At 38.6% G+C, this 12,585-nt stretch overlaps 1 protein-coding gene across 2 annotated transcripts in view; it reads right to left on the reverse strand.

Moving 5' to 3' along the window:
• Positions 1–1,698: 1,698 nt before the first annotated feature.
• tln2a (talin 2a) overlaps positions 1,699–12,585 on the reverse strand; it is a 111,307-nt gene continuing 100,420 nt past the window's right edge. For both annotated transcript variants that reach the window (XM_087831942.1, XM_087831987.1), the window contains exons 50-58: positions 11,532–11,648; positions 11,116–11,301; positions 10,738–10,845; positions 10,439–10,544; positions 9,687–9,811; positions 5,725–5,913; positions 5,445–5,627; positions 5,133–5,258; positions 1,699–4,585 (exon numbers count right to left, since the gene is read on the reverse strand). In XM_087831942.1, the coding sequence (XP_087688068.1) occupies positions 4,457–4,585; positions 5,133–5,258; positions 5,445–5,627; positions 5,725–5,913; positions 9,687–9,811; positions 10,439–10,544; positions 10,738–10,845; positions 11,116–11,301; positions 11,532–11,648 (1,269 nt within the window). In that variant the 3' untranslated portion in view covers positions 1,699–4,456. The remainder of the gene's footprint in view (positions 4,586–5,132; positions 5,259–5,444; positions 5,628–5,724; positions 5,914–9,686; positions 9,812–10,438; positions 10,545–10,737; positions 10,846–11,115; positions 11,302–11,531; positions 11,649–12,585) is intronic.

The following is a 12,585-nucleotide window of genomic DNA, read 5'->3' on the forward strand; positions in this document are numbered from 1 at the left end:
GAGCACAACTGAAGCATCAAGACTTGCTATATAGTATGCTGTAGTCATCAGTAACTGTAGCTGCCTTCTGACTTCAATTATAATTAGATTTAGGACATAAAAATAATGGATGAGCTGTCTTCTATCACCTGCTTGTCCACATTAAATGCAATGCCCTCGTCCTTTCAGCCAGGGTTTTTGCTGTCTTGTCCGCAGCCAACAGGGCCTCTTGTTACAAGTCAGACCCACTGTTAACAGAAATGTTTTAGCAGCGACAAAGCTTCAGATTTGTGCCAGATAGAAAAACACGAGGTATTTGCTTTAAAAGCTCATTTAGTGAGAAAATATCAGGGGGGAAAAAGGACTCCAGGTTTTAAAACAGTGCCAGGAGCAGCTGTGTCACTGCAATTGACTTTGCCTCCTCAAATTTTAGTGCTGAACAAATTTAGCATAGGCTTCATTTTATAGTCCAGACTCAATATAGAGTCAGGTTTAGTGCTGACTCAGAAATACCAACTTGTCGTGACACAGACACTTAAAGAGACCTTGTTTGTTCGCCAGAAGTCACCCCTCTTGTTATTCACTTAGAGTGGTTTCACATTCTGCAGCTCCAACATCACACATGGATGCAACAGACATGATGAATCTGATGTTCTACATTATCAGCAGACTGTTAAATTCTGCTTTCTGTAAATATGATATCCCAACATAAAAGTCTTACAGTATGCTGGTAATAAACTTCTGGTAGAGTCCGTATATAGCATGATACTGAACCTCAGTGCATTTTAACTACACACTAAAACGAGTTCTTGACACGCAGGATTAAACACTGCGTGGTCAAAGTTGAACGTGATATGTTTAAATTAGAAATTATTATTATTAATGGTCAAGAAGTACACATACGATCTTATTCTCACCTAATTTGGTTAAAGATATTTTAATTTATGATGCCTTTGATTCAATGTGCGTTCCAGATAAATATTATTATTATTGGCAGAGGGTTGTGCCAGAATAGAAGTGCAATCTTGGCAGCCAGTAATGATCTACATGTGATCAGAGTTCTCAGATATATTCAGAGATAAACCATCAACAAGCTATAAGACAAATTGGAGTAACGTCAGTTTCTTTTCAATCTCTCTTTTTAATCTTGTACTTTACAATTGAAACTAGAGCAAACTTTAGCCCACAAAAAAGATTTTTTTGTTTCATAATGCAAATGTTTCTATTGTTACTGAACCCTCCAGAGAATAGAGATCCAGTGCATTTTACAAAATGTTTTAGTTTCTTTCAGTTTTGTCCTCACTAAAAGCCCAAATGGACCATTTCTGAGGACAGACTTTGGTGTCAGTTGTCTCCAGGAAGCTGCACTTTCAGCATACCAGTGAAAAAGATGTTTCAAATGTGAGATTTTAGCAGTTGAGGTTAATTCTAAGTATTAATAGTTTCTTTTTATTTACAAGAATATTGGAAATTATATGCAATTTTAAAAGTCAGAAGCCCTGCATGGTGTAACAATCAGTCATGCACTTTGGATATAGCTGCACGCTCCCATGAATTGGGGAGTTTTATTATATCTATCTCTCTATATATACACATCTCTCTATATATAGTCTATATAAAGTCTGCATTTCAGTTACATATTGGCTGTTTGGTTTTGCAACTATACAGAAACTTGCAGACCTGACTGCGTGCACATTACAAGTAAAACAACCACACAAATTTTTATTACATTGAAATGCTTTATTTTCAGTGAATACAAAAAATAGTTTTTATCGAGGCCAGATAAATATCTTTTATATTGTATGTTATCATTTATCTTTATTGTAGCGAATTCCTAATTTTATTTCTGTCAAGGGAAGGGGGCGAAAAACAAAACAAAACATACAGAACACTTCAAATAGTCCACAGCATTGAAAATGCATCACAACATCTTAATGGTGACAGATATATCGAAATGTTCTTATCACATGTTTCGTTCATAGTTTTAAAAGCACAAGGAAAGAAAGCCCACCCATAAGATTTCAGTGACTTCATAACACACAAAGCAGTCGACAGGCTCACGTGTCCAGTCTGTCGTCATTTAGAAGCACTGTGGTACATGCCCATGGAATGCAGTACTAAAATGTGTTCATCCGTGTAATATACATATTCAGTATCTATGGCATACTGATAATACATTTTAAAAGGACGACACTTTTTTTTTTTTGACTGGCAGACAGTTCCTCCATCATCCCTAAAAGGCCTTGCATGTGGCAGAGAGGAAAATAAAGGGGGTGCAGTTGCTTTCAGCACTTAGAGGAACAGTACGCTAGTGAGTGGGAAATCAAATGTTAACAATCCACAGACATGAACCTACATTTAAAAGAAAAAGAACAAAAAAAAAAAAAATAGCATGTCCACTACCTTCTATTGACCACTGAGGTGAAGCTGTCACATAAGCAGACCAAACAGTGTATGGGCTACGGACTAAGGCACTAATAAAAACACTACAGACTTGACTGATAAAGCAGTGAACCCACCCCTCGCTTCTCACGCTCACACAAAAAACACACAATGGCAGAAAATGTCTCTGAATTCAGTCCCAATGCTTTAAAACAAACAAACTTAAAGGTGATGGTCTCACGTGGAGGTTTGAAACTATCTGCATCCAAAGCACAAAGCCATGCATTTTCACAGCAGGACCTATTCTCACAATCTACTGTAGTTTAATATTGAAACAGAGTCCATATAGTAAGACATGTGAACAAAACACATTACAAACAAAAGGTTGTTCTATTGCAGCGAGTAGCATATTCAGTAACAGAGCACCCAGAACAGGAGAAGGATTAGTGTTGCAGGCTCTTCACTTTCAGGTCATTCATGTTAAAGATTTATTTGTGTATTTATTTATTCATTCATTTGTTAGAATCTGCTTATTGACCAATCTTTTAGATTCTGAATTTTGTTGTTTCCCGAATTTAGAAATGTGGAGATAAATAACATCAGTCCCTGGCAGTGATGAATTTTGCTGGAAAAAATGAAAGAAAAAAAAAATACTAACATATAAGGACCAAAGTAAATCTGTTGGGACTAATCATCAGGAAAAAGTGCATGCATAGAAGTGGCACTCTGCATGGCATTCGGCTAATTCAACTAATTCCCTGGCATCTTTCCAGTTATTCCAAACATGCATTATGTAGGAGTCGGCCTGCAGGGTTACGCAAACTTTTCCATTCTGCACGAAAAGTATAAGCAGAGCTTTGGATTCTTACAGAAGGGAAGCTAACACTGCCCCCTAAAGCACCATCCATCTTATTGCATCATGATCATATTCTGTTCAAACTGTATATAGGTCCCATTACCTGAAATGACAAATAATTGGGAAAAAAAAGACTTTTGAAGGTCTTTGAAGATATTTGATATCTTGCCAAGAAGCCACCCAGGACTCTGCTAGTGGTAGTAAATAAATGAGACCGTTTGCGACCCTGAAAGAGACCCCTCTCTGCTAAAAATACTCAGGAGTAATAAATATCCATTTTATGGTAACATGCCCTGCGTAGGAAAGCATTTACATGGTAACATAATGTAAAACATTCTATTTGAGTCTTAGAGGCTGCACATGAGGTCCTAAAGTCAAGGGTTGTGACAAACGGTGAATTTCTTGCAAGTTGCATTAAAAAAAGTTTTGCACGTGGAGCAAACAAAGAGTATAAAAATGAGAAGAAAGGAAACAAAGACGCTTATATTCTGTAACTCTCTACACAAAGAGAGGATTGCCAAAAAAACAAACAAACCCCAAAACACTTTCATTGTTGAAATGGCCCAAGAAACGTCCATACGCAAAATCTGGTCTTCCTTCATATTAGGGTTTATGGCCACTGAATTAAAGTCAAGTCATGCCACAGTGATTTACACGATTCAGACAGACATTAAGGTGCCAGATTGGGGTATACAGGCAAACATTCATACAATATCAGAGTACCAAGCAGAAATGTTTTTGCTTTCAGGGTGTCGTTGCAGTTAAATGGCTATGTGACGTGAACAGCAATACAATCAGTTCTTCATTTTAAACTTTATGCACAAGAGCTGCAAATTGTTAAACATTACAAAAATGGCGCTTAAGAACAAACGTGAGAGCACATGTGCTGTTTGAACTAAGCATGTCACATTCTGGTTTAGATCACATCAGTTTGAAGTAGTTATACATTAGGACATGAAGGAGTTCTTCAGGCGATCGCCACAATCTTTTTGTTGTTTTCACAAAGTAGTCAGTATCACGCAGTAGTTTTTAACACGTGCTAGTAGATGACCTTACATGTTGTCAGCGGTGTTCAATGCAGACCCGGGTTTGTTAATCAGTCACAACTTATCTGGATTCACTGGAGGACGGCGTACCAGTCCAGGTGTGCCATTAGCAGGATACAAATATGCACACAAAAACAGATGTGCTCTTCACACTGGTGCAAGCGTACGTAGCAGCAAAGGTGAGGCTGAATAACTAGTTGCTGTCCTCTCGCAGTTCGCTGGGCAGGAACTTGTACTGCTGCTGCCTTATTTGGGCCAGTTTCTTTCTGGCTTCTTCCAGCTCTCTCTCCTTTCTCAGCATCTCTTCCTGGGCGGCAATGATCTACACAGACGGTGAGGAAACTTTTATGTCAGAGCATATATCATTTTAACCTTTTTTTAATACACACACGACCCAAAACCTGCAGAATATGTAATTGTCGCAATGTAATTGCAATTTTTAGAACATTTACTACCTCAGTGTCTTTATGCCTTATGTTTCTGTGTGTTTATTGGTTGTATGGTCTAACTTAAGATGTGTGGGAATGCACTTGTGTACAAAAACAGGGGATTTGAATTCCATGTATTGACTGAAGAAGACAAAAATCTTTTCTGAGAACACTGACAACCATCAGGAGACGTGAAATAATTAACAAGTAGAGGGCATTTCAATAGCTTGTCAGCATTTTTCAGCAGCATCAAATCAATAATTGCCCAGCAGTGCTGAAGAATGAGAAACTGAAATTATTTGTAAAGCTGGTGACTAGAGATGTGTGAGCCAGTGGATATGAAGGACAAATTTCACTAACAATATAACTGCTAAACACACCAGAATGAACAGATTTATTTTTTAATGCAACAGAAACTGGTTTCAAAATTAAAAGCATTACCTGCGCAATTCCACCCACAAACTTTGTCTTCACCACCACGTTGTCTTCATCGGATTTTTCAAATGCTGCCTTCTGAGCTGCCCGCACCAAATTGTCGGATGCTTTCTTCACTGCATTTCCAGCAATCTAAAGGGCAAATACATCATTTACAGAACAGAACAACAACATAAAAGCAATCAGTTCCTTTTAACTGGTGCAAAGACGAGCATAAACATTTTCTAATTAAATGCACACCTGTAAAGTAAAAAGCTATTGAAGATGATCGCTAATCCTCTTCATATCAGCGCTTTTAAATTAACTGGCTGTGTTTACCTGCAGTCTCCTCATGGCCTCAGAGTCTTGGTCAGCCTTCACCTTACAGGCCACCAGCAGCTGAGCAGTAGAGGCTGCCACCTGTTTGGCTGAAGAGATGAGTTTCTCCTCACTGGCATGACCCTGCACCGAGGCATTAGCTGCCTCACACAGGTTGCTAGTTGCTGCTGCTACCATACGTGCCTGTTCATGAAAAAAATAAGTTAATTTATTTAAAGTTAATTTCTGGCAGATGTGATTGTAACCTGTGTAAAACAACACTTTTCACTCCAGCACTTACAGCAGAGATCAGCCCCTGGGACCACTGTCCATCATCCACAGCATTTGCAGGGACAGAGCCCACTTTCCCCTGAGCCACCAGCTCTCTCTGGGCAGCTGAGGCTGATTTAACCAAAGCACTGGTGGCTGCAGCAATGGATTTAGCTGCCTCTAGGATCTGCTCCTCAAAGTTCAGGGTCTCGTCTGCTTGCTGAGGGAGAAGAGAACCATTCAAATGATTAAGTCTTTCGCCAGGGTGAAATTTAAAGAAATATCAAAGTTGATTAATCCTCTACTCAAACTGAAGTACTTATCACTGGAAACAGATGAACTTTGGATTTATTACTCCATTGAATAACATTTTGTATGCACATTTTTAGACAGGACTTGATTGATCATCAGTGACCAAGGCTGGGACACTTGGTAAGAGAAACAAAATGATGATTCATCCAGATACAGAGCTTCTTCTCAAACTGCAAGAGCTGATAAGGAGCTACATACAACAACATCAAGCAAGACTCTATAGAAAACATCCTATTATACTCATCTGCTTTTTTTTTTTTGCTTTTTTTTTCTAAACACATACGCACACACACACACTTTTCACACAAACACATTCACACCACATGTCTGTAGACAGAGCGGGACACTGTAGGAATATGTTTGATATATAGTTGGGACTGAATAACAACCTAATATATCAAACATATCAGACAGAGCCCTGCAGAGAAGGCCTCCGGTGGTAGGGGCAGGCAGGGAGGGAATAGGGAGGGCGGGGGGTTAACTGGGAGCTAGAAGACACAGACTGGGACAGGCTTAAGCTAGAACTACAATGAAATAACACAGATGGCTGGATCGGTGGCAGGGTGGGTGGTGGAGGAGTGGGATGAACAGGAGGGAGGGCACAGTAAACATGATGGTGTTTGAATTGATCTGAATGAAGACAATATTATGTACAGTATCATGAATTTTAGTGAGTTTGTCAATACAACAAGTGTCAGCTACAGAGATCACATTAATACTTCCATGAACATGAATATGCAATTATATATATATATATATATATATATATATATATATATACACACACATATATATATATATATACACAGATATATATACACATATGCACACAGTACTGTGTAAGACTCTTGATCCATCCCTCATTTCTTCATAACTTGCACGAAAATAGAAAATGGGTGGAAACGGGTTATTGAATTATGTAATTTAGTTTGGACTATTCTAATGAGGTTATGACCGCCTTTATTCTTCAGCACAGCCTGAACTCTCTTAGGTAAGCTTTCATGTAATTTCTTTAAATTCTCTTCAAGAAAAGTTCTTCAGTCTCTTCTTTGGATGTTGGCTGCCTTTTGTTTTCTGTCCAGATGAGACAACACTGTTCCAAAAATGTTGAGGTCTGGGCTCTCGGGAGGCCAGGCCATGACGCAGTTTCCCATTGTGTGGTTTCTGTCCAAGTATGGTTTCACTGCATTGGCATCGTTTTGGGAATCATTGTCATGCTTTATTCCTGGTATTTCATGATGGATCACAATTCTGCATTCATAATTCCATGAGTTTTGACAAGGTGGCTTATTGTTGTGAATTTCTCTCCTGACCTCTGTACATACATAGTTTGGCATACCTCAGCCGTTCGTCCTGGTTTCCCTTCCTTAAGAATGGCTTCTTGACAGCTACTCTTCCACTGAGACCATTTCTGCTGAGGCTTCAGTGATCAGTAGATCAATCAACTGAAGGACCAGATGCATCTCTCAGGTTTTGTGTCAGGTATTTGCTGGATTGCTCTCCATTACTTTCAGATACTCTCCATCTGCTGTAGACAATTTTTAGGCCTGACAATTCTTCTGTCCTCCTCTTGTCCAGTTTCCTCAATTTAAAACAGTGCCAATGTTTTGGGAAACATGTTTTTGTAAAAATACTATTTTATACCTGTCAAAGTGTGGCATTGGCATTTTTGTAGATTCAACTAAAGAAATGGGAACAAATGGGAAATTGGAGGCCTCATCTCTTTAAAATTGGAAACATCCTGTCTCCGAGTGATGCAGAAAAACTTCTCTGAGCCTCGTTCTGCCAGAGGTTTCTTCCTGTTAAAAGGGACTTTTTCCTTTCCACTGTTGCCAAGTGGTTGCTCAAATTGGGTTGTTTGATTGTTGGGATTTCTATAACGCACCTTGAGGCGACACCTGTTGTGATTTAGTGCTATGTAAATAAAATCGAATTGAACAAACTACAAGTTTATGATAAGCGGCAAATAATAAAGTGCCTCAAGATACAACTAGAAATTGGTTCGTGTCTGTTATATGTAGACACAATTCAGATTCATCATTTGAGTTAGATTCATTTTTTATGCTTGCATAATTCATAGGTCAAAAAAAAGTCCTCTGAAAATTGTCAGGTTTCAAGACTAGCCAGAAAATGAACAAAGAAAAACTTTGAAAACCTGGAGAACTATAGCTCAAGATCAGTTAAGAAAAATATAAGCCAGGCTGCTTCTCTGAAGCAAAATTTAAAGAAATAAGGGATGGCTCAAGATTTTTGCACAGTACTGTATACAACAGCTTGACAGACAGGACAAGCAATAGAGCACCCTTTCAGTAATGCAACAAAACAAAATGTGCTATTTTGTTACCGTAAAATTGCTCCTTGTACAACTTCCAATAATAACACTGAAACTTGGATATAAACCACACAAAAAGATGTTTACAGGCATGCACAGAGCACTGTTTAGGATATACTTGAACGTATTCCTACAGAGCTCATTTATGTAATGTACAGAGCTGTAAACACTGTGCAGTCCAAAGATCAAAATAAGAAGTTTTATCTAAAAGTCAACAAATCACTTGGCAGTTACAAGGATGAGCTGTAATCTGAAAAGGTGAAATATTTCGTGCTCCGATCAAAGTGCACTCTACTCTAAATCACTAGTTTTTACATTAAATAAACTAACACATGTCCACATTACAGCACTGGTTGGCTTGTTGTTAGGTGCTGGGCAACATCATATTATCAGGTGTTTTATAGTGAGATTATCAACCACATCCAATAACATTTCAGATGCCTCCTGTGACTCTTTGCAGAGGACCTGACCTTTTATTGGTCACCATTAAATTGTTACTATATAAAAAGCATTTAAGCAAGCTGTAACAGTAAAATCACACACACAGTCAATAATAATGCTACGATAAACAAAGCGATTACAATAGGTCCTTCACACACTAGTGCTCGGGCCATAATAACACTCTAGAGGTTCTCATTTTTAGGCAATGTGTGTATATTTTTACTTTTAACAGTTACATTGTTATGTTGGTACTTTTTAATAAAACAACTTCAATTCGGTTACCTGATAAAATTAGCACCAAAGTATTCCAGCTCACTAATCTATAATCTATATTATAGAAAAGTTAGATTATCATTTTCTTTTTAGACTTAACATTCACTAAAATTGTAAAGATTTAACTAATGTGGCCAGCAGGGGATCCTGAGGGGTTTGGTTACAGGTTTTATGTAATGTTTTTGCGGTTTATTCCCCTTTTTGCATCTTGGAAACAACTCTCTCTATCTTCAAAATAATATTTAATGATTTTAAAGTATTTTAGCTGCTCATCACATCATCTTTGAAATTCCATATAAACATCACCTATAGCCATTAGTAAATTGATTGTTTAGGAATGATTTTCCATTCATACTTTAAATTTTCAAGTCAGGACATTTTCTTGTAACCATTATTTCTATCCACACATCATCTATCATGATGAAAGACTTTTATGAGCTTCATGATGAATATTTCTTCTTTATTTCCAGAGACTGCTGACAGAAACAATATCTTAGAAAGCTTTAAACTGTAAAAAAATAAATAAAATAAAATGGAAAAAGGCCTTTTGACAGGTTGTCTTTCTCTTTAACATAATGTTGACACGATTATCTCCTTCACCTCTCTCCTCATTTATTCACCATACAGTCACCCACCTTTGGCTTGGCTCTGGGTTTGAGTTGCTCGAGCTTCTTAGCTGCTGCTTCGATGGACGCCGCTGCTCCGAGCAGCTCCGTCTCTGCGATCACTGTTGGATCCTCGGGATCCACCCACTCTGAACCTGAGGCAGGCAAGCACACCCATATTCATGAATAAGATTTGAATTTGCAAACAGTATTTTATTAATGCTTCACAAAGCAGTGTTTTGACCGAACATGCTTCACGCTGTGATCCAAAGAAAACAAGTACACCGTGACCACACACAGGAAAGTGTGCCATGTATCTTCACATCCCATGCATAGCTGACAACAAACCATCATTCACTGCGATGGAGACAGAGTAATGGAACATAAAAGAAAGCATGATGGATGGAGCAGATGGATGTAACTGAGAAGCCTGAGAGCAGCTGGATTTGATGAGATTAAATAAAATCGATGTTAGTGCTGAGGAGAGAAATTATTTAAGAGCTCACAACTGGCACAGTACAGAAAACGGCCCTAACTTACCTCCATCTGTAGCAAGAGAAGGAGGACAGGAATATTACCAAATGTTTGAGTAAATAATTTTTTTTTTTCTGTTACATGAGCTTTTTAAAAATACATTCTACTATTAATAGCAATATAACATTTGTTGGGAGCTTTATCAGAAAGTAAATAAAAGCTTTACTCATATGAATTTGGGTTTAATGCATGACATCTCAAAAGGACTCCTTGTGTAACATGTGGTGATGTGTGACTGTGTGCATTACCTTTCATGGCCTCAGCAGTCTGGATGAGCTCTGTTACTGCTCCGGCTACTCGCTTGGAACAAGCTGCCAGATGCTGCTTCTGCTCTGCAGTAGGCTTCTGCAGGACCTACAAACACATGGGTGCAACAGTGTAAACTTAAAATAAACTTTTCCTTATTATTTTTGTATATATAGATACATAAATAGTGTTGCAATGGTGGATGCTTATATTAAAGATGCTTAAAGTATCAAATAATAATAATTAGCGTTTGTACAAGTCTTTTATTTTTACAGACTTGCTGGTGCAGTATTCAACCTACCAGCAGTACATGTTCCAGTAGGTCAATGTAAGCAGTTGTACACTCTGCTCCAAACATCAGTGCTCTGTTCTTCACCTCCTCACTGACCTCGGGATGGTAGGCTGCTTGCTGAAAGACACAAACACACACATTTGTGGGTCAGAATTCTAATTTCAGGTTTTGGTTTGCATTTGTAGTGGCAAAAATGATTGATGCTGATGATGCTGGGCTCAGCCTTAAAGATGGAATACCCTACTTAGCCTTTGCTACCACAACCAAATTCAGATAAGTGGGAAATAATGGGTAGATGGACACATTTTCTTTTTTTTTGCAACATTTTGGAAGTACCACAGTAAATCAAATTTAGACATGCATGACTTGTTTGTGGCAATAGAGCACCTTGCAGGTAGTGAGCATGTCTGACATGGCTTTGCGGCTGACGTTGGCAGTATGGATGATGTCCTCCTGTCGGCCAGAGTTCCCTGCAGCCACCGCTTTAGCAGTTGCCATGGTGATTCCTTTAGTCATGCGAATGAACTCCTCAGGTGTGGTTGTCTTGTTGGGAGCATCCCTGGATTGAAACACCTGTGGACATTTCAGATCACAAACTTAATTCAGGGAATTTTAAAATCAATAACTCCTAACTGTGGAAAAAAAACAAAAGATGTTTACCTTGTCACTCACGCGACATTTTCAATAATTACAAAAATATTACTCATCACACTTGCAAACTGATCAGTCCCCTTTCTGAAATGTGTGATGCCACCATACTGCTAACTAACGTTCACAAGCTTAGCCTCTCGACTCGTCCTTACCGACATTTCCTGCTTAATGCACTCGATTGTAGCCTCAAGCGCTCTGGTACCGCGAGTAGCTTCGTCTTCCACAGCTTTGACAGTCTTCAGCAGGGATGTCACATTTGTCACCATCACCTGGAGAAAACAGAGAACACTGTGTTCAGCCACATCCAAGCTCTGAATTAGAAATAGAGGAAGGAAAACAGAACAAACACTGACATTATGGAATATTTAAGACAACAGTCTTATTACTATGATAATATTACCAACGAGGAGGTTTAGTATTTGGTTGAGTTTTTGTAATAAACGTATATGTAGTTGTAATTTATATTTAAAAAAAAACATCTAGGACTGTTTATTTTAGTAACTGAGCATATAAACACATCCCCAATCAAGATATTTCACTACACTGGTGGACACAGCCCTGACGATCATCATATATGGGTGACACACTTTTTTTTAATATATATATTTCCTTGGCTCATGTTTTCATTTATAGTTTGAACTAATTTAATTCAGATGACATTTCTATAGCTCCGTAATTTCACACTTATGTTGGAACAATGAGAGGACATAAAAACAGAACACATCCAGTTAAAATCAGCTGTAATGCACCATACTGAAAGATAGGGGGCACACAAGCCCCATAAAGGAAAGACCGAACCCCCCCACCACCCCACCTCCGGTCCTAAAATTGTATGCGAGGCATGTTGTGATCTTCAGAGAGACTTCATGACACTCTGTGGTGTTGCTGACTGAGAACTGACATTTTTTTTCCCAGGCTTTACAGGTTGAGGTGATAATGAGCAGTCGACAGTGTCATCGGTGAGTTATGAGCCGTGACTGTGAAAATTTACAGCACATGTGTGCCTGAGCAAAGCACTAAGCATAATCATCTTGGTTAGAAGTATTAGACGCTTCCTGCTATCCCGAACAGCCTGACAATTTCCATTACCAAGTCTCCAGTTTAACTCTTGTGGGTGATTTTACTGATTAATGACTCGGCCTGAGTAAGGGGAGGATGTCTGCGCATACAGGATGTAGGACGGTGGAATTATTGTCATCAATTTAA

The sequence above is a fragment of the Neolamprologus brichardi genome, chromosome 1 (assembly GCF_056152115.1).
Source record: "Neolamprologus brichardi isolate AB-2024 chromosome 1, ASM5615211v1, whole genome shotgun sequence".
Taxonomy (NCBI): Eukaryota; Metazoa; Chordata; class Actinopteri; order Cichliformes; family Cichlidae; genus Neolamprologus; species Neolamprologus brichardi.